The 22,820-nt window shown below is 41.2% G+C and overlaps 1 protein-coding gene across 1 annotated transcript in view; it reads right to left on the reverse strand.

Annotated features, from left to right (window-relative positions):
• Positions 1-22,820, reverse strand: part of LOC308074636 (striatin-3-like) — a gene marked incomplete at its 5' end in the record, with an annotated part of 51,281 nt that overhangs the window by 19,195 nt on the left and 9,266 nt on the right. The window contains 10 exons of the mRNA XM_080414143.1: positions 429-499; positions 724-827; positions 3,626-3,677; positions 4,520-4,669; positions 6,925-6,944; positions 9,132-9,215; positions 10,465-10,659; positions 11,744-12,129; positions 12,813-12,914; positions 17,491-17,671. Of these exons, the coding sequence (XP_080270269.1) occupies positions 429-499; positions 724-827; positions 3,626-3,677; positions 4,520-4,669; positions 6,925-6,944; positions 9,132-9,215; positions 10,465-10,659; positions 11,744-12,129; positions 12,813-12,914; positions 17,491-17,671 (1,345 nt within the window). The remainder of the gene's footprint in view (positions 1-428; positions 500-723; positions 828-3,625; positions 3,678-4,519; positions 4,670-6,924; positions 6,945-9,131; positions 9,216-10,464; positions 10,660-11,743; positions 12,130-12,812; positions 12,915-17,490; positions 17,672-22,820) is intronic.

Genomic DNA, 22,820 nt, shown 5'->3' on the forward strand with positions numbered 1-22,820 from the left:
TTTGAATAGCCAAAGTATACAATAATGGTTAAAATGGTTAAAATGATTGTGACATGCATTAACCTATTTAGCTGGGGACCCCCTGGTACCCCAACAAGAATCCCTGGGGGTCCCCGGACCCCACTTTGAGAACCAATGATCTATGACGTGTGACTCCAAATTTGGGCAAGGTTTGAGCCTGATCAGAGCCACTTTGACTCCATTATGAAAGTATAAAGTTAAACATTTCAAAAAGTATACAACGTGAAACAGACAAACTAAAAAACAAAAAGTCATTTAGGTCTCCTGAGCCATCTAGAAGAGGGTCTGTGAGTCTGACCGGGGGCTAATCTCACAAACAACTGCACTGAGCAGTGCAAAATGTACATGCTGCCAGCAAGGTCAGCATCATAGACTTTCTGTACAGTTATGTAGATCTGATCTCCTACCTGTCTGGTAGCTGGACGTTTTGACTCCCTGGTTCAACTCTGTTCCATATTTTAATTTGTGATATTTAGCTCTGTGGGGAAAACACAAAAAAATCATATAAATAATATTAGAGCATCTTTAATCATCATATTATTAATCAAATTATTTTTTATGTATAGTATCTGGATATCCATACAAATCTTATATATAACATTGCAGCACTGACACATTCATACGATACATTTACAGAAATATATTTGACGCTGTCACAACAATATATTGTTATAAAGATGAATGCTTGTTACTGTAACTTGCCTCTCTTGTTTCAAAGCGTATTCCAACATTTTTATTCGTCGGACCAAATCATTCTTCAGGTTCTCTTGTCCTTTCCTCTCTCCCTGGAGGAACGCTATCCTCGCCTGGACCACGCACGCACGCGCGCACACACACACACACACACACACACACACACACACACACACACACACACACACACACACACACACACACACACACACACACACACACACACACACACACACACACACACACACACACACACACACACACACACACACACACACACACACACACACACAGTAAGCTCGAAGGTTTTCAAACTTTTTTTTATCAAACCGGGGCAGAAGGAAAGAAAAATGGGGGAGAATAATAATAATCATTTTAATAATCATTTTTATTTCAATTCAAATTCAATTCATAAGATTATTGTGCCAGTTTGCACTTACATCAACCTGGCATCCCTAAACGCGTCGCGTTTAGAGCTACTTTTGACACTTTTGTGTGACGCTGTAGTAATGATCCTATACACGAATCCACGGAGCACTGCTCTGCGCGCAGCCATTGCTGCGGTGTCAACGCTCCGTGGACGCGACACCGCAGCAATGGCCGCCTACAGGCAGCTACAGGCAGCGCGTCTGTGGATTAGTCTATAGTAGGGCATTCATTTACGGAAAATAAATTGTTAGATAAAGGAGTTTTCTGCCCGACATATTTTATACTTTGGCTATTCAAAAATAGCAGATCTACAAGCTCATAGCGCGGCACCGAGTGCCACGCTGGCACAAAATATTTTTGAGATGGGGGGGGGGGGGGGGGGGGTCGGCAGCCAGATACATGTCATTTTGGGTGTCCTTGACCTGAAAAAGTTTGTGAAAAGGCTAGCATGACAGTAGTAAAAAAGGCTAGCATATACAGTATGGAGCTGACTCATGGTTTGTTTATGGTTATGTTGTCATAGTGACGTGGCCGTGGTTTGTTTTTGTTGTCATAGTGACAAGGCCGTGGTTTGTTTATGGCTGAGCCTGGCGCAAAGAAATTAGTCAGCTCCATTTATGGCTACAAAAGGGAGCATGCCCATATATGGCCATATATTGATGACATCAGGGATCTCCATATATGGGCATAAAAGGGAGCATGCCCATATATGGCCATATATTGATGACATCAAGGATCTCCATATATGGGCATAAAAGGGAGCATGCCCATATATGGCCATATATTGATGACATAAGGGATCTCCATATATGGGCACAAAAGGCACTCTAGATGTGAGGGCCAAACTTGTACTTAGTTACTTTACACCACTTGTCACATGATATGTACATGAGTCAGAGTCATGTTGTTAAAACACAAGGAGAATAGGCTACATGAGAGCCTTTGTCACTTATGGACAATCTATTTCACAAGTAAGTGATACACCAGAGACTTTCTACCAATGATGATTAAACTGGTGAGATCATTTATTTGTTATTTTGGCTGCTCAGTTGTAGATTATGTGGATTCTTTATTCTATGATCTTTCCTGAGAGTTATTGGATTCTGTTTTGTTGGTTTGGATTAAATTCTTTCTCAGTGAAAAAATAAAAAGAATGATCAAATGTCAATTAATTAAAAAGAAAATCTACATTTGTGTACATGTCACAAATGTTTGCACTGACGCACACACTTTATTCTACGACCGCCTACGTTGTGTTATGGACATAAACTGTATGGCAATATTATTTAGGTATTTACATTGCAATTTATTACATTGCAATTTTATTTACATTCAATTATACAGTATATTAAACAAATGGGATATTAGATTGTCCTCTTCCGTGCCTCAGTCTTGGGAATACATGGAAGGAAGAGGGACAGAGACGCAGGACACCATATTTTAAATCCTGGCCACAGGATATTGCATAAAGCTGTGTGCATTGTTAAAGTGTGTTGGGTAAAATACATCTTTATGTGTGAGTTGAGCTATACGTAATAAAAATGGATATGAGTTGTAACTGTGCTTGCACCACTTTATTTTTGTTGACACAAAATCTATTCGCCAAAAATCACTGATCTACAAGCTCACAACTAAGTTGCATTTACACCAAATATGTTTTTCCGTCTACAAGCTCACAACGCGTCCACGTTGTATGATCTGCTATTTTGGGAAAAATCATGAACATTTTTGCAAATCTTTGAATATGTATATATATTTTAAAACATTTGTAACTAAAATCCTTGTTTCTGGGGGTCCATGGAGCTAAATATTTTGAGATGGGGATCCGCGGCCAAATACATATACATTTTGGGTGGTCCTTGACAAGTTTGAGAACCACTGATATATATAGCAACATACTGTACGTTTAAAAAAAAAAACTGTTAGGATTTAGAATTTGTAGAATCCCCAGAAGCAAAGATTTGAGTTACACATTTTCGCTTTAAAAAAATATATATATTCAAAGATTTGCAGCTTGTAGATCTGCTATTTTTGAGTAGCCAAATAAATCTAAAAATGACACAGATGCGTTCCTCCCGGTCTTTATAGGTTAAAGGACAAGGGTTCACTAGCATGAAACCCTACATTCATAAACAAGTTCACTGGTTGTCTTGTAGACAGTTGTCTACTAGCTTGAAACCTCTACGTGTTTGTGTGTGTGTGTGTGTGTGTGTGTGTGTGTGTGTGTGTGTGTGTGTGTGTGTGTGTGTGTGTGTGTGTGTGTGTGTGTGTGTGTGTGTGTGTGTGTGTGTGTGTGTGTGTGTGTGTGTGGGGGTGTGTGATCTCACAGTGCACAGCACTGGACCAGTCTGAAGCTACAGGGAAAACTGGCTTTTATTCCTTTTGCAAATCACTCACTGTCCCATTCTGTCCTCTCAAATAACACTATTGGTGAGGACATTCTAATCTTCACCATTAAAGCACGTCTACAAGTGCTGCAGACCAAGTTTAACTTGGCAACCTGGTATCCATCAGAACATGACCCACACGGTATTCTACACCCAGTACCACATGACAAAGAGACAGTCGCACACATCTTAAATGGCTGCAGCCACTATAAAGGACTGTACATTGCCAGACATGATCGTCTGGTGGATCTGGTCTCAGACAGAATCAGAGAAGTACAGGAAAGGACAACAAAAATGTGTAAACACAGCACTGTAAAACTAGACTGGTTTGATCACAATGACACACATGTCAATTCACTGCAAGATATTCCAAATACCCCAGATATTGTGTTCATTAATGAAATGAGAAAAAACGTTACTATCTTCGAAATAGGCTGCCCATTTGATTTGTATATGGACATTTGTTTTACATCCAAACGTATGAAATATCAGACTTTGGTGGAACGTATTATGGCCTTGGGATATAACTGTCAACTTATTGTCCTTGTGTTTGGGAGTCTGGGCCACGTCCACAAACTTGTGCTCCACGGCATGCAATTAGGAGGATTGCAAAAGACAAATGCAAAAAAGTTGGCTAAATACTGTTCTGTCTCAGCTATTATGGGCAGTCTGTCTATCTGGAGAAGGCGATGTTTCATTTACCCTTGAGTGGCAAAAATAAATAAAACACAACTGTTGAATTTCTGTATATAGTATGTCATCAATTCGTTATATTTTTTCCTCTGTGTGTTAAGCATGTGCAGCAGTTGTATCTGTTTTGCCCGTATAATGTGACCTTCTTCTGATCAATGTTTGGATCTATCATGTATTGCGCTTTTTGTGCAGATCCAAATAAAATAATTCAAATGTGTGTGTGTGTGTGTGTGTGTGTGTGTGTGTGTGTGTGTGTGTGTGTGTGTGTGTGTGTGTGTGTGTGTGTGTGTGTGTACCTCTTCAGCTCCTGCTCTTTCCTCTTGGCGTCGTTTCCGTTGATGAGCAGGGCGCCGTTGTGCTGAGAGGACGACAAACCCAACAGAGAACGAACTCTCTGACAACGAACGTCTAGGATAGTGTCTGTGTAGCCTACCTCCTGAAGATACCTGCAGAGAGAGAGACATAGAGACAGACAGGGACAGAGTGAGAGAGAGAGACATTAACGTCTAGGATAGTGTCTGTGTAGCCTACCTCCTGAAGATACCTGCAGAGAGAGAGACATAGAGACAGACAGAGACAGAGAGAGAGAGAGACATTTTGGGCATGTCATTATAGGCAAAAATGTTCCAACATTTTACAAGAAGACACCATCTTATGATGAAGTATAAAATAGAGCTTAAAGCGGAAATCTGTAAGATGTGTTCTGCTAGAGATTCAAACCCACATCCCCTGCATTAGTGCCAAAATGTCTACTGTTGAGCTGTGACTGAGACTCTCTTTGGACTCTCAGTATAACATGCAGTACCTCTTGTCAACCAGTGGGTGTCCTACCAGACCATAGGATCTAAACGTGTCAGTGGAAGAGTAGGGAGACCACACTGCACATGAACCAGTTATATTGTGTTAAACAATTTAGACCAGAAGCCCATTCTAATAACACTTTATAAATCATAAGAGTTTATGAAAAACTTTACATAATTGTCAACTTTCACTAAAAATATATATATTTCTCAGCCTCTGCAGCAGATGGAAACATGAAATGCAAAACATCTTTGGCTTTTACTGAAAATTACTTTCATTTGCTCTAATGTTCATTAAAACATAAATGCAATATCAATAAAAAATAAATAAAGAGACATTTATGGAATTCACAATGATTTGGTTTTATTTCCTTTGATTATAATTTAGATTTTCAATGTATTTTTAATGAACATAAGGGCAAATGAAAAGTAATTTTCAGTGATAGCCAAAGGTTTAAGCTCTCAAATGTTTCTTTTAGTTTCTTTGTATATATCTGCTACAGAGGATGATAAATAAATATATATAGCAACAAATGACCCAGACGTGTTCCCAGCATGAGTGGTATAACAACGTACAGTATAGTAATGTTTCATGAGTGTTATAACAACGTACAGTATAGTAATGTTTCATGAGTGTTATAACAACGTACAGTATAGTAATGTTTCATGAGTGGTATAACAACGTACAGTATAGTAATGTTTCATGAGTGTTATAACAACGTACAGTATAGTAATGTTTCATGAGTGGTATAACAACGTACAGTATAGTAATGTTTCATGAGTGGTATAACAACGTACAGTATAGTAATGTTTCATGAGTGGTATAACAACGTACAGTATAGTAATGTTTCATGAGTGGTATAACAACGTACAGTATAGTAATGTTTCATGAGTGGTATAACAACGTACAGTATAGTAATGTTTCATGAGTGGTATAACAACGTACAGTATAGTAAACACACACAAGGTTTTGGACTCCAGCTTTAAGCCATTCAATCCGGGAACACATGTGTCATTTTTACATTTCTTTGGCTATTCAAGAATAGCAGATCTACAAGCTCCTAGCGCGGCACTCTATGAGCTTGTAGATCTGCTATTTTTGAAAAATCTTGAAAATGTATATATATTTCTTAAAGCGAATATTTGTAACTTAAATTGTTTGTTTTGTTCCAGGGGGGTCCCTGGAACAAAACATGTTGAGATGGGGGTCCCTGGCCAAATACATATCTAAAAATGTTTTCTAAATCCTAACAGTATGTTGCTATATCAGTGGTGCTCAAGAGCTCATCTAGAAGATCACAACACGACAGATTGTGAAACCTTTCCATAATGTTTGAACATTTGTATAATGTTCGCCTATTGACATGGCCAAAACATCGGGAGCTACATAGTTGCTGATATCGATATCGTCCTAAAATGTAATATACTGATATATTGCTCAGGCTCTAGTGCTAATGTGTCTTGTTCCATGTTAAATATTACCTCTACATGCTGTAGAACATTGGTAAATGACACAGACACACACACACACACACACACACACACACACACACACACACACACACACACACACACACACACACACACACACACACACACACACACACACACACACACACACACACACACACACACACACACACACACACACACACACACACACACACACACACACACACACACACACACACACACACACACACACACACACACTTTTCACTTAGCGTCATTCATGTTTTACCATATCCATTCGCCAGAGTGGTTCCGTGTGTGTGTGTGTGTGTGTGTGTGTGTGTGTGTGTGTGTGTGTGTGTGTGTGTGTGTGTGTGTGTGTGTGTGTGTGTGTGTGTGTGTGTGTGTGTGTGTGTGAGTGTGTGTGTGTTGGCAGGAACTGCTGACACCTCTGTGTCTTTATATTCCTCTAGAGAGGAGAGGAGAGGAGAGGAGAGGAGAGGGCACATGTTATGTGGATGTATGGTGTTGTACTGTTTCTAATGTCATCTATGCTGTCTAATGACAACAGGCTACATTGATGAGGTGATAATAACTATACTCTCTCATTATGTTGTTCTTGTACATGTACCTGCTCCAGTGGTAAAGGGAGCTGGTTGGGGCTGGTGGTGGGGGCAGCCTCACTCGTTCCTGTCAAAGTGACAAATATCAAATATGGGCGATGTCTGATGGAAACCTTGTACGGACAAAACCGTTACCTTTCAGGAGATGGCAGAAAGAACCTGCGTTCCAATGGATTAAATGTATCATTTAGTCACAAGCTCTTGTTTACACTTTTCATTGGTTCTATATTTATCAAACCCACAGACACACTAAATCCTCATCAATTTCAAAATAATAATCTGTCTACAAGCTCACCATGTGATGCGTTGTGAGCTTGTAGTACGGCTATTTCTGCTACTTTTTTGTTAACACTCCAGTACAACAAAATGGGGAATTAATTTACCAACAAACATAAAGAGATACAAGGTTTCTGCCAGACAGCAACGATATACACAGATACATTACATTACATTACATTACAGTCATTTAGCAGACGCTTTTATCCAAAGCGACTTACAATAAGTGCATTCAACATATAGGTAGGGAACGAAACTACTAATCACCAGAAGTCTTAAGTGCATTTCCTGCAAAAACAAGCAACCAAGAGTATACCTAGCGCTAAGGTAAAAGTGCAATATATCAGCTACCTACTTTTTTAAACAGATGAGACAAAATAGCAAAATCAAATGAGCACGAGCTAAAACAAATAAGTGTATCGACTAAACAAGATCCAATAAAACAATACAAAAATAAAACAAGAGTTCGTACAACTAGTTAACAACAAGTAGGCCAGGCAAAGAGGAAGGGTAGTGTTTCCTGAAGAGGTGGGTTTTCAGCCTGCGGCGAAAGATGGGCAGTGACTCTGCTGTCCTGACATCAGTGGGAAGTTCATTCCACCACTGTGGGGCCAGAACAGAAAAAGGTCGTGACCGTGTCGATCGACCAGAAGGACCCTTGAGTGACGAGGCAATCACTCGCCCCGAGGTGGCAGACCGAAGTAGTCGGGAAGGGGTGTAGGCATCGACCATAGCCCGGAGGTAAGAAGGAGCTGTTCCTTTCACTGCCCTATAGGCTAGCACCAGGGTTTTAAACTGAATGCGAGCCGCTACAGGGAGCCAGTGCAGAGAACGGAGAAGGATAGTTGTGTGGGAGAACTTGGGGCGGTTGAACACCAGACGAGCCGCAGCTTTCTGAACAAGCTCCAGAGGTCTGATGGCTGATGCCGGAGCACCAGCAAGGAGGGAGTTGCAGTAGTCCAGGCGGGAGATGACAAGAGCCTGGATGAGCACCTGGGCTGCCTTCTCCGTGAGGAAGGGGCGAATCCTCCTGATGTTGTAGAGGAGGAATCTGCAGGACCGTGTCACTGATGCGATGTTAGCCGAGAACGACAGTTGATCGTCCAAGGTCACACCCAGATTCTTCGCAGTCCGAGTTGACGTCACCACAGCATTATCAATGGTGATGGCCATGTCTCGTGCGGACAGCCCTTCCCCGGGAGGAACATCAGCTCGGTCTTGTCCAGGTTGAGCTTCAGGTGGTTCGTCGACATCCACTCCGAGATGTCAGCCAGACAAGCAGCAATGCGTGCCTCCACTTGTGTGTCAGAGGGGGGAATGAGAGGATCAGCTGGGTGTCATCGGCATAGCAGTGATAGGAAAAGCCATGGGAGTGGATGACAGCACCAAGAGATGTAGTGTATACAGACAGACAGACAGACAGACAGACTCACCTCCTCATGGGACCCCATGCCTCCCTGCTTGGCACTCAGTTACCATGTGCTCATGTTTGAAATAATACCACATCAGCATCAAGGGTTGGATTGGGCGCCTCGCGCTACATAAACAGGAGAGAGACTCCTGCCCTATGGGCCACAGATAAGAAGATAGAGGGAGGAGGGAGAGTGCTAGGAGAGGGTGAGGCCTGCTGTCTCTTCCTCTTCCCGGAGGTGGTTGCAAGAGAGGGCATCATCACACGTTCCTGTCCAAGTGACACATATTAAATATATACACAAAAAGACTGACAGACAGACAGAGGAAAATACAGAGAGACTCACCTCATCCTTCTCTTCCTCTGGAGCTGACTGTTGCTTCCCCTTAGAGGTGGTCGGGGCTGATGTGGAGGACGTCTCAACGTGTTCCTGTCAGTGAAAAATATTAACCACTTAAACACTATATACTTAAAGAACTAATATACAGTGCACTAGTGTTTAGAGTAGCCAATCATCCCCCCCCCCTTTTCTCCCCAATTTTAGTTGTGCCAATTAACCCATTTAGACCCGAGGCCACTTCTACAAATTCCTTCTAAATCAGTAGTTCAAGATTTTTCAAAAATATAAAAAAATAGCTGATGTACAAGTTCACAGCGTGGCACAAAGTGACGCGCTGTGAACTTGCATATCTGCTATTTTTTAATAGCTAACGCAAAAATCGAAAATTACCGGTTTCCCGGTTTATTAATTCCTCCTACTGCTTACCAATGTTGTTGTGTTTGATTTTATTTGATTTTGGAAAAATACATACAAGTAATCACAATTTAACTTAAACCCAGGATATACACATTAAACGTAATGAAACACTTATTTCCAATGTGGTCCTGCGACGTAAAATAAAAATAAATAGTCCAATCAAATGTACCATACTGGCTCACCTGCTAGCTCACTGGATCTACTAGCTCACTGCTAGAACATCGGCCATTATTGGCGAATGTTCCCCCTAGAATAGCTTGAGGTTCAAGTGGTTAAATGAATGCACCTGGGTGTATGAACCCTGTCTGCAGAAGTATCTGCACTGACTGCAGCCAACTCCCCATACGTTGACCTTCGTTACAAGGAACCTTTTGCGTCGGTTGCACCAAGGTCCCATGTTGACAAAGACATAGAGTATGATAACTGTGTCCCCCTATCGGTATGCAAATAAAACGGTGCAGAGTTGACAGATGTGGGTGTGAGAGTGAGAGTGCTCGCTTGGGTGTTGAGTTGGTGACTCGCTCAGACACACCTGGCGGCTGGCGGAGATAAAGTCCACTTCTGACGGAGTGCCTGCCTTGTTGTAACTTAAAATAAGTGTTAAATAGCTCTGTATTCTAATAGTAATCATTGCTATGGAGTGTTCAGTAACAGGGGTCTCCCCGTCTCTGCTCGTTAGTAAACAATAAATGTATTTTGAGGTTGGGATACCACTTTTATACATCAGTAGAGAGAAATAGGATAAACAAGTGAAATTGGAGATGAAACAAAAAATAAAAACTTTAAAAATAAAATAATAATACAATTTAAGCTGATATATGGATAGTCTCTCCTGAGAAAGTATTTTCTGTTTACTAAAGTGCTGGAGAGACGAGGAGACCGCTGTTACTGAACAAACACAAGCATAAAAGGAGAGACTCACCCCTTCCTGTTCTTTAGTTCGGGCGGCACTGCATGTCTCATTCACCTTCATCAGCCTCAGTGATTCTCTGTCCATCGTACGGAACAACTCCCTGCAGTCGAGGCAGCCATGGCAGTTGGTGGCTGGTGGTGAGACCGGTTCTGGCTCGACGGCCTGGATGTCCTCTGGCTCCTTGTCCAAGTCCAGCCTGCTGACCTATAGGGTTTGTCAGGATCACCAGTGGCGGAGCGTCCGGGGAGGCCAGGGAGGCGGCCCAGGAGGGCCCAGGCCGTCAGATAATAAATCGGTAAAATCAGGCAAAAATAAGAATTAAACAACATAACCCTAACCTAACCCTACCCTAAAACCGAAATAAAGTGACAAAAAGCCCCCCAAAAAGTGACCGAATCCGCCGAAAACCGTGCGCGTGCATGCGCAGGGGGGGCCTGATCACTGTGCTGTGCCTCCCGGCCCGGCTTTGAGTTGTTCCGCCACTGAGGATCACGTCATTTTAGTTGACGATACATTGTTGTACAAATAATTGCGATTTTTTACGATTGTATTGTGTTTTTGGCATTTTTGAGACATAGACCAGTAGTTTTTTTTAAACTGAACGCTCATTAGAGAGTATTCAGATGGAATCAAATGGACTCTTACAGGTGGTCCATTTGGTTTCATCTGTACACCCTCAGAGTTCACAGACCTGCAAGGGTTCCACTTGGTTCCTAACTATCAATCACTAAGCTGGGGACCCCCTGGAACAGTTTTCTTCAAAATGATCAAATGTTGCTATATATCGTTGGTGTCGGGCAGAAACCTCTGATCTCCATATTTTTACTTTTTGTTTTTCGTAAATTAATGCCAGACTTGATCATACTACAGCGTCACACAAAAGCATCAAAAGTAGCAGATAAACAAGCTTGAAACGCGGCACGAAGCGCCACGTTTTGAGCTTGTCGATCTGCTACTTTTGAATTTGAATCCTGAAAATGAACAGTTAGCTGTTTACAGTTAACAGTTAGTTAGTAACATAGCTGCCATATTTGATACGGAACAAAATCAAGCGACGCAGGTTGATATGAGCCAGGTGCTCTGAGCCTTTGATTAGACAGCGGTCAGTTATTGAGCTCAGCTGTCATTATTCAGAAATAACACACAGCTGAATTCAGTGATTGACCAATCAGAATCAAGCATTCAACCAAGCCGTGTAATAAACCTTTGTATTCTACAAGTTCTCAAATCTAATTCTACAAGTTCTCACATCAACTGTATTTTCTCTGGCATTTTGCAACCCATTTACCTTAGATTTAAATGAGCTCAAAGCCGACTGATCTTCCCGGGTCTTCTCCCACACATCGCTGCCTTCACTGTCACATTCAGAACAGTGTGAAGAGAGGAGGTGGACATCACTAGCTCCACAGTCCTCTAGATCGGCGTGTGTTTTCATGTGTTCAGTTGAGGTGCTGGCTAGAGGCCCCGTCTCTCTCTTGTCATCATCATCTTTCTTCTGTATTAGTAATGCCTGTGTTGACAGTGACACACCAGTCTCCTCTGTCCTTTGAAGTAGCTCCTTCTGTTCCTCTTTAACCAGCGGAGGCTGAGGTTCCTCCTTGACCTGGACCAGACCAGGGCTCCTCTCCTGCAGCTCAGGAGAATCCTCTTGGCACACAGTAACGACCAGGATATCTAGAGGAGAGAGAAGAGTACTTTCTGATTGGATCAGATTTACTACTCATACACAAATGTTTTTAAAGTATCCCTGTTTCCAGATAAGAATGATTTGTCAAGTAACTAGACTTCATGGTTCTGTACATTACGAGTTAAACGAGGATTACATTGTACTCAGCGTTTGTGAAGCGTCGTCTTGGAGCTGCCATGTGAAGATCTCATTTCTGTATGTGTATAGTACAGGCAGCACACTAGTAAAGTTACAGTGAACTACAGAAGAATTCATGTTTTATTTTTGAGGATTTAACATATTCACCATACACTTGGCCTAAGCCATTCATTTATTACATTTAATGTAATGTTATTATGTTGAATAAGTGGTTGTACAAATATCACGTTTAAGCACTTTAAAAAAAAATGATTTTATATTATGTATCTGATTGCCTGTATTTACTAATGAAAAAGTAGCCTTGTGCAACAAGACAATTGAGTTGCATCATATCATCAAATTGAATCGTTATCGTTGGTGAATCGTAATAAAATCAAATCATGAGGCCAGTGAAGATTCACAGCTCTAGCAGGAGCATGACGCAAGACTGCATAAAGTGATAAAAGATGACAGATAGAAGTGTATTAACAAAAGATGATAGACAACAAACAGAAAGAGAAAAAATAAAGAAAGAGAAGCAGCATCAACTTACTGCAATCTGGGTGGACTTCCAGTACCTCCTGTTTAACAGAAACGTCCGTGGCTGGGTCTGGAGAGTTCACCTTCAACTGCAGTCTGTACTCCACACACTGGTCTGGATTGAAGGAATTGAATAAGGACTTTTAGTAAGACTAAGAGTCTAAAAGCTCCACTAGCTGCTACACTGAACCGGCTCAAAGTGGTTTGAATCGATCAACAATGCCATCCTTAGAGCCTCGCATTAATAAGCTCTGTGCATCATTGTAGTCCCGTGGTCAAAGGTAGCATATTCATTTTCAGTTCCATGCACATAAGGTCTCATTTCTGTTTCCAGTTTACATATCTGCTGCTGTATCAATAAAGCAAAGCTATGGGAAACCAAACCAGAACCGGAGAAGGGTATGCCACCTTTGGGGAACGCAGGACTAGAGTTATGGACAGTGTCAGGGCTAAACATTTAAATACAATAAAACAAGAGTTAAAGTTAAGATGATTATTAGACAGGATTACAACATTACACATTCAAAAACATTCACACATACCCCCCCCCCCCCACCCACCCAAAGATCTGAAATACAACTTGAACTTGTTCAATTATTTGTAAACAGGACAAGTTCAGAAATGTTTGACTGTTGTTGTCGACCCTTTATTGAGCATGCATTAACTGTACTGTAGTCCCAGGTGTCCTGAACGTGGCATACCCGTTTTCAGAATTTAACACAGTAAAACTGTACCAGAATGCCACTGCATCAAATTAACTTTAGTCTCATGCTTTACAGTGAAGATGGTAAAACTATCCCTAACATACTTATTCTGCATGTCAGTGAGTGTAGCTGCAAGCGACTCAGAGCGTATCCTCTAGTCCTATCTGGATGTATTCAACGACGATAAACCCAAAAAAGGTTGCACCTCTATGGAAAGCTTGGGTAAATAAATCCTCTTTGTCTTTGCAAGCTTTGGTTTCACAAATAATCCTCAATTATTTAGCAACTTTCTCTCAATAAACTCCCTAAAGTGATGATTTCTTGGGTGGGTTGCACTCACACGGATTAACCCATTAAGAACTGAGGACCCGATTCTACAAATGTCTTCTAAATCCCAACAGTTTTCTGGAAAAAAAACCCCATGTTGCTATATCAGTGGTTCTCAAACTGTTTCATGTCAAGGACCCCCCAAATTATAAGTATTTGGCCGCCGACCCCCCCATCTTAAAAGATTTTGTTTCAGGGACCCCCAGAAGCAAAGATTTGAGTAAAAAAAACGTTGCTTTCAAATATATTATATTCAAAGATTTGCACACATTTTCACAATTTCACGATAGATCTACAAGCTCATAACAAGCTATGAGCTTGTATGTCTGCTATGTTTTAAGAGCCAAAGTATAAAATAATGGTTTAAGTGGTTAAAATATACACCTCAAATCTAAAATGGCACAAATGCTTTCCCAGTCTCAATGGATTACGCTTTAACCTGGATATTAAATCAATCTGATGATAGTGTTGACACTGTTGTGTCAGAAATATCATCGTATTATGTGATGCAATGGCACTGTGATTGTGTTGTTGCCTTATTAGCACAGGGTGTGATACTGTAAAACTTTGACACAGAGACTTTGCAATAGTGCAGGCAGGTGGACAGAATGGGCTGTCTGTCTACACCAGGGGTCCCCAAACTGGGGGTCTGGACCACCAGGGGGGTCCCCAAATAAATTTATTTTTTTGGGGGGGGGGGTCCCAAGATGATTAGCTTAATGTGCCACATTGATTTCTCACGCAACAGTAAGCAAACCAACATACAACATAGTGTATGCAGGGTGTCTGCACATTTCTGAATTTACAATTTAATGTCTTTTAAGACCTGTCTTAGTTTGACCCAGGCAGATGTGACTGCTTAAATCAGTCATCAGTCATCACACTGTTTAAAGTTAGATACTGTTTAAATCATTTGGATACAATAGAGAGCTACTTTTAACAGAGGGGTCTGAGCCAGGTTTTGTTCACAGGATAATCAAATAAATAAATAAAAAGTAACAGTGATTATAGGCGCAAGACAGTAACATTGTAGCCCTCGAATGTCTGTGATCTTACATACATTTCATGTATTTGAAATACATAAAATGTATGTCAGATCACAGACATTCTAGGGCAAGTAACATTGTTGCTATTTATTTACACTGGCCAATTAATCCAATCAAAATCAATCAGTGCCAGAGGGTCCCAATCATCATAACCACCATACAATCCATATTATATACGTTGGATATTTTTGAGAAATGTTGAATAATTTAGATAAAAAAAATAAAAAATACAAATCTTCTCTTGTGGGGGTCCCTGGAGCACCCACATTTTTAAACATACGTTATAATCATGCTAGTCCTGATATGACGAAACTTCAACCTGGTTTTTGCACTTTGCCCATTTACGTCCGTACATATAAACGTTCAGATTTCAAATATAAAGTGCAGACCCCATGGCCACAGATGTTGCAATTCACTTCGGGTGGGTATACGTACCCGTATTTTCCGTATTGTTCAATAAAAAGCATTTTAATCCGATTGGGAGCCATTTTCTCATAGATGTATAATGTATCAGAGTGCAATACACCTCCCCAACCAATAGGGTCGCATAGTTGAAAGCGTGGAGAAAATTCGGAGAAAATGGCCACCAGTCAGATTAAAATGCTTTTTATTGAACAATACGGAAGATATGGGTATTTCTGAAGGCCCGTCCATAATTGCAACATCCATGACCATGAGGTAAGCACTTTATATTTGAAATCTGAACGTTTATGTAGATGTACGCACTGTAAAAGGAGAAAGTGCAAATATCAGGTTAGTTCAGCCATGACGCTCGTGACGGACGAGCGTCGTGTGATCCATGGCTGTTATCATGCATAATAAAACTACATAGACAGACTACATACCTATTCGGTGTCATTTGACCACTGGCTCCAACATTGCGGCTTTCTGCATCTCTCTAACCGTTGTCCAGACCCTTTGTTTCCTTTAAAACCCAAATAACAGCAGTAGCTTCATTGAACACTATTTTGGGTTTGTTATCATAGTATAAAGTTATGGTAAAGTTAACTCTCTCATGACAATAAACAGGCGTTAGGCTTCCGGTAGCAACTTTCAAAATAAAATACACAAAGATGAACGGTAATTGTTTTTAACCCATTAAGACCTGAGGCCGATTCTACAAATGTCTTCTAAATCAGTAGTTCTCACACTTTCAAGATTTTTCAAAAAGAATCAAAAATAGCAGATGTACAAGCTCGCAGCGCGACACGAAGTGGCGCGCTGTGAGCTTGTAGATCTGCTATTTTTTAATAGCCAACTTAAAAATAAAACATGACAGATGCTTTTCCCTGCAGTTCTAATGGGTATAATGCATACAACTCCAACAATATGCAATGCGTTGAGTTTGTTCATCAGCTATTTCAGAATAGTAGAAATAGCAATAGACCTTAATTGGTTAATGTATGTTTTGTAACAGTTTACACCTACAAAGCCTTATAGACCTAAACTATAATTGATGTTGATCCCTTGGTAATGCAGGTGACAGCTCAGTTAATGTTATCGTTGCCTTTCAGGACTGTAATAGACAAGTTAAACTAGCCTATATTTAAGAAGTTGTAAAAATAACTAGTAAATATACTAGTTTGCCTATAACCTGACTCTTCTGAATGAAATAAATGGCAGTATTACCCATTATATTCTAACCAAAACCAGTGGTGTAAAGTAACTAAGTACATTTACTCAATTACTGTACTTAAGTACAATTTTGAGGTACTTTTACTTTACTGGAGTATTTTCAATTTTCAATACTTTTACTCCACTACATCTCAGAGGCAAATATTGTACTTTCACCCCACTGCAATTATTTGAAAACTTTAGTTACTTAGATTTAGATTATTATCATTTAAAAAAAAACATACAGTACATTAAACCACTTCAGCCCTATATACTTTGGCCCTATATACTTTGGCTATTTGAAAATAGCCGACCTACAAGCTCACAACGCGTCGCAAAGCGATCCCCATTAGATCAGCTATATAAGCAACTTGACATACAAAACTGTCACATGACAGAGTACTGTGTTGAAACAATTTGTCATCAGAGCATGCTGTGCAATTTACAAAAAACATATCCTCAAAGCTGCGTGTAGGAGTTAACATTTCTATACAAACTGCATGATTATAGTTAAATGTGTCTTGTCAACAGAGGTGCATAATGACAGGTATAATAACACCAAGACAGTTTGCCCAAGATTGCTTTTATTGCTACTCGTCATCAGTGTCAAACTCGGCTTGTGCAACCATCTGCATTATATTTAGTTTAAGCTGCGCCTTCTTTCTCGGAGCCAAGCGTTTGCAGGCAGGGACCAAGCTTAAAAAGAAATATTCATCTTCATCCAACGGCTTGTGGGCAGCTTCAAGCAGTCCCTTATGGTGGCCATTCATCTCCTGTCGTTGTTGTTCTGTTCTGCGTTTAGGTCATTTGGTAGAGGGTTGGACGGGGATCTCGTCACTGGGTGGGCCCACAGCCTGGGATGCAGAGGGTGGGACACTGGCAGGTCGGCCGTTGCATACGGCATTGATGTCTCGGACAGCAGTGTCCGTGTGTTTCCTGTAAATGTGTAACTTCATGTTTTTTGTAAGCATCTCTACATTGCAGTATTGACAAATGCTACTGTGTGTCCGTGATTTTGCCCGTTGCACTATGGGGGGAGGGTTGTCCAGGGCCAGGCCAGGGCTGCAGTCCTCCTGTCCGCTGCGGTCGTCCTCCTGTCCGCTGCAGTCGTCCTCTTGTCCGCTGCAGTCGTCCTCCTGTCTGCTGCAGTTGTCGGATGCGACCTCCTGTCTCTCGTCTACCTGAGACAAAAACAGTCAAAAAGGTTTAACCTCTAACAAGGGTTTTCAATGCACACTTTAACAGGCAACGCGAAAAATGTACTTTTCAAAATTAAGCTACTAAAAAGGGGGGAAAAAATTCTACTTTCAATAATAATTCCTTTTAACTAATCATGAATATTGAATATCTAATATATGTACATTTACACAATTGATTTTTATGTAATGTCAAGGTGCAATCTTTTTTTTATATGTATAGTACATTGGTTCGACCCTTAACCCTCGTTAATGCAACTTTTGTGTCAGCACAGTGTGTTTTAGATGTACTGGAGGAGCTGAGCTTGAACATCTAACATTAAAGAAAATGCAACATCTTGTCAAAATGGATTGGACACAGCCAAATGATCAACACAATAAGTGAATAGTGTGGGAAAAAAACACCCAGCTGTGCCAGAGGGGTTAATATGCATCTGGGAAACAGACAGTGTCCGGCACGTTTCCAAGTGCCTCTGTGCATCCTCCCTTCTGATTACTGTTTTACTGCAGAAAGCGCAGTGGAAATGGCCACATGTTCCAGTCCTGCAGGCCTGATGGCATTTTGTTATGTAGAAATCTATAAAGAGACAAAAAGGATGATGTCCAACATTGTGTGATTTCCCTATGAAAACAGGCTAGACAAGGTCTAGGGATTTAAGTGCTTATTGTGTCACAACAAGACCTAACCTGGAGTGTGTATATAGAGGTGAAAACAAAGGAAAGAAACAAAAGGAGATGGACTGGCCTCTCAAAAACGGAGACATTGTTTGGAGCCCATATTCAGTTACTATTTTTTAGACCAGCAGCTAAAAATGAGTTAGTGAATGTCAGACATAAGTCTTTTAAAGTGAAAGGCCCCTTTTAAGTTTAGTTTAGCTTAGATAGCTTCACTATACATCATTCTAATTGGCAGGTGAGCCAGTAGGGTACAACGGCAGTGTGCCCTACACAGAAATGTGTGAGGAGGAATTAATTGGCGTATTTACAAAATTGGTATGAGGGGGAGGGACCCCATGCCTCCCTGCTTGGCACTCAGTTACCATATGCTCATGTTTGAAATAATACCACATCAGTATCAAGGGTTGGATTGGGCGCCTCACGCTACATAAACAGGAGAGAGACTCCTGCCCTATGGGCCACAGATAAGAAGATAGACAGCTTCCTCTGGAGCTGACTGTTGCTTCCCCTTAGAGGTGGTCGGGGCTGATGTGGAGGACGTCTCAAAGTGTTCCTGTCAGTGACAAATATTAACCACTTAAACACTCTTTACTTAGTAAACTAATATACAGTAGTGTTTTTTTTTCTTCTGTTCTTTTCATCGTTTGCCCCCTTTTGCTCCCCGATTTTAGTTGTGCCAATTAATTCCTCCCACTGCTTGCTAGCCTGGGACCAGACCAATCTGCAAGTGCAAAAAGAATTTGCACTCTGCGATTTGGGTCTGGTACCGCTCCATAGAGAATCCATTTCCTGCTCCAGAAGACGTGTGTGACCAATCAGGGCCCAGTATTCGAATATGGGAGACTGTAATTGGTAGTTGGTTGTAGGTCTAACCAATTGCGTCGAGGGCCATTGTTTTGATCCCGCCCCTTGGGAAAAAAAAACGTCCTTATGGAAGCACCAGACTCATATCCACACAGTGATATAGTCTGGCTACGCCAGGCTAACTGCTTGGCACTGTTGTATTTGATCTGATTTTGGTCAAATAAATACAAGTAATCACAATATAACTTAAACCCAGGATATATACATAAAAGCATAAATAAAACACTTATTTCCAATCTGGTCCTGCAACATAAAATCTAAATAAAATGTCCAATGAAATGTACCATACTGGCTCACCTGCTGGCTCACCGGATCTACTATTTCATAGCTAGTAGATTGGCTATTATTGGCGAATGTTCCCCCAGAATAGCTTGAGGTTCAAGTGGTTAAATGAATGCACCTGGGTGTATGAACCCTGTCTGCAGAAGTATCTGCACTGCAGCCAACTCCATACGTTGACCTTCGTTACAAGGAACCTTTTGCGTCTGTTGCGCCAAGGACAGCCTGACATAATGATAACTGTGTCTCCATATCGGTATGCAGATAAAACGGTGCCGAGTTGACAGATGTGGGTGTGAGAGTGAGAGCGCTCGCTTGGGTGGTGAGTTGGTGACTCGCTCAGGCACACCTGGCAGAGATAAAGAAAACTTCTGACGGAGTGCCTGCCTTGTAACTTGTTTTTGATTTCTGTTAAAATAAGTGTTAAATAGCTCTATATTCTAATAGTAATCATTGCTACTGTATGGAGTGTTCAGCAACAGGGGTCTCCCCGTCTCTGCAGCTCGTTAGTAAACAGAAAATGCTTTTTCAGGTTGGGATACCAATTCAACCAATTCATCAGTATAGAGAACTCATAGGATAAACAAGTGAAATTGGAATAAAATATACAAGGCAAAATGTTTTTTCCTTGGCCTCTAGAGAGTGTGCAAACAAAGTTTTACACAGATCGGTGCAGTTATTGGTAAAAACATGAATCGGCCTGTTAAAGCGCCACCATGAGGCAGATTTGAAAAAAATTGGCATTTCTTCCTCTGCCTAATGGGAATGTGCGTGTGAAATTTCACGTAATTTAAACAAACTGCTTTTGCTTTAACAGTCATTCAGATAAGATTGTAAATCTGGCTGCATTAAAAATAGCAGATATACAAGCTCACACGCTTGTAGTGAGCTTGTAGAGCTTGTAGATCTGCTATTGTGAGCTTGTCGATCTGCTATTTTCAAAATATACAGCGCTTCTGCGAGGGCACTCTCTGGAGTTTAGACCGGTGCAGCGGCGCTGCTGTTATATTTTCATGGCCACCGCGAGATCAGACATTTAACCCATGGTCCAACACACACCAGCCTTCATCCATTAATGTTCTCTCCAGGCTCTCTCTCATTAATGCGGAGCTGCCCCAACCATTTCTCCATTGCCTCATTCTTGTCAATGTTTTTAAACACCAGTATCTTTTGAATTCTTACCCATACACATCTTCAAATGAGTCCAGTGACTCTGATTAGTCCTGGGTTGAGCATGTGTGAACCTTTGACTCTACAAAAATGTGTAATTTGTAAAGGTATTAAAGAATCTATAAGTTCAATTACATTTTACATTTTCGTCGATTAACAAATCTTTGTTTTGGTTGATGGCCTTCCTGCCCTGGCATTTGGCTCAAAGAACATACAACACCAAAAGCCAAGTGGCCTTGCCCTTAAAATGACAAAGTTCCAGGCCTGCTTGGGACTCAGCGATGCATGCGCTGAGTTTGAAGTCAATCGGTCAGACGGTTCTCGAGATACGCGAAGGACACACACACACACACACACACACACACACACGAGAATGCATTCCCCACCCGGTCATTCAATACCCATTGTACCTGATGTACGACAGAAGGCTTGTCCAAATATGGAGTCAAACGTCGTAGATACAGTACATCATAAATGACTGACGTCATAGAAAGACAACATGAAGTCTGAGATCCACATGAGATCCACATGCTGTCATTAGACCCCATCTGTCTGTACAGAAATGAGACCTGTGTGTTGTCACATCTTCACTTCAGCTTGAAGGGTCAATGTCAGTGCTTAAACTTGGCCATGTATGTTGGCTGCAGACCCCCATTTGTAAATACTCAGATACACGTTCCACCTCCCCCCATATTTAGGCAAGACAGATGTCAGCAACACGACAATCTGGGAACCCATCTGCACAGAAAAAAAATGATAATTTTCCTTTGATTTTGTCTCTGGGGGCACCACCCGCTATCCCGTGTAGAGACCGGATGTCGGCCCGTTCACTCTCCTTCAGCCCTCCTCTTCCGGTGGTGCGTCTGTGTTTTCATTCCTACTAACAACAAACTCTACACGTTGTAACGGTAGTTGTTGACAGATTGAGCTGCGGAGCTCTGAATCTGTCTTGAGAGATTATCAACAGGACAACAGAAATGTACAGAGATGACATGCCATTATCAGGCCCGGTCTAGTTTACATGCTGTATGTCGTCTCTGTCGGGTGGAAACCTCATATGTCCAAAACTGTTACTTTTCAGGATGCAAATTGAAAAATAGCCAAAAGTAGCAGATCTACAAACTCACATTTGTTTTGTGGATCTGCTTCTTTTGATGCCTTTGTGTGACGCTGTAGTATGATTATGTAGGGCATTCATTTACAAAAAACTAAAAGTTAGAACATGGAGATAAGAGGTTTCTGCCCAACAGCGACGATATGTCATAAATGACTTGTGTTTGTTGAGGACATGATTCCTATATCTACTACTTTTCATCATCGTGAGCTGCAATAGATGTAAGTTTAGAGTTGTTGTCCTATGCTGCAGCAACATGAAAATGTATACATTAATATTGAAGTCAAAATGTATTAAAGTAATGCACGAGTAGGCTAACTAGAAGTACTGAAAGTTACTTTTATAATGCTTCTCCACACTGCTGTCCAGGGTGTGGAATAGCCTACCAGAGACCAAGTGAGGACCCCCTCACTTCTGTCTCCAGTTGCAACAACAAGGGGGAACCAATATTAGATTTTTTATTCATTAAGTTGTTATAATATTTATTAATTTCTAATCACAGGTCTATTATATGGGCCTTCTGTATGTTGGTATGACTGTCTGTCTGTCTGTCTGTCTGTCTGTCTGTCTGTCTGTCTGTCTGTCTGTCTGTCTGTCTGTCTGTAGCCTCGATCTCCAGGCTTTTATTGTTTAGTTTTTAGAGTGCAGTGGGCGTCACTCTTAATGTTGTGTTGACAGGGCGGGGGCTGACGGACAGATCGGTGAACCAATGGGATCAGGCGCATTCTCTCCGTGCTGATTTTAAACCCGCCCCTCAATACACAAAAGCAGGAAGGCTAGTGCAGCCTAGTCTGTCTGTGGCTGAAAGTCTAATAATTAGCGAGGCTAATGGGGTTTTGTGTTGTATTTCAATGTGAACTCTGCCTCTTGACAGCACATGCGTTAACATGGAATCACCCATAGAATGGCTGATAAAAGCCTAGTAGAGCTACTGGACCATAGATATGGGATGATAACGGATAACATGGGTAAATTCTCTTTCTACTAGCCTCGGAAACCCAGGCTTTTTTTTTTGTTACTGCACTGCCA

This window comes from Gymnoscopelus braueri, assembly GCF_963280865.1.
Source record: "Gymnoscopelus braueri genome assembly, chromosome: 19".
Lineage (NCBI taxonomy): Eukaryota > Metazoa > Chordata > Actinopteri > Myctophiformes > Myctophidae > Gymnoscopelus > Gymnoscopelus braueri.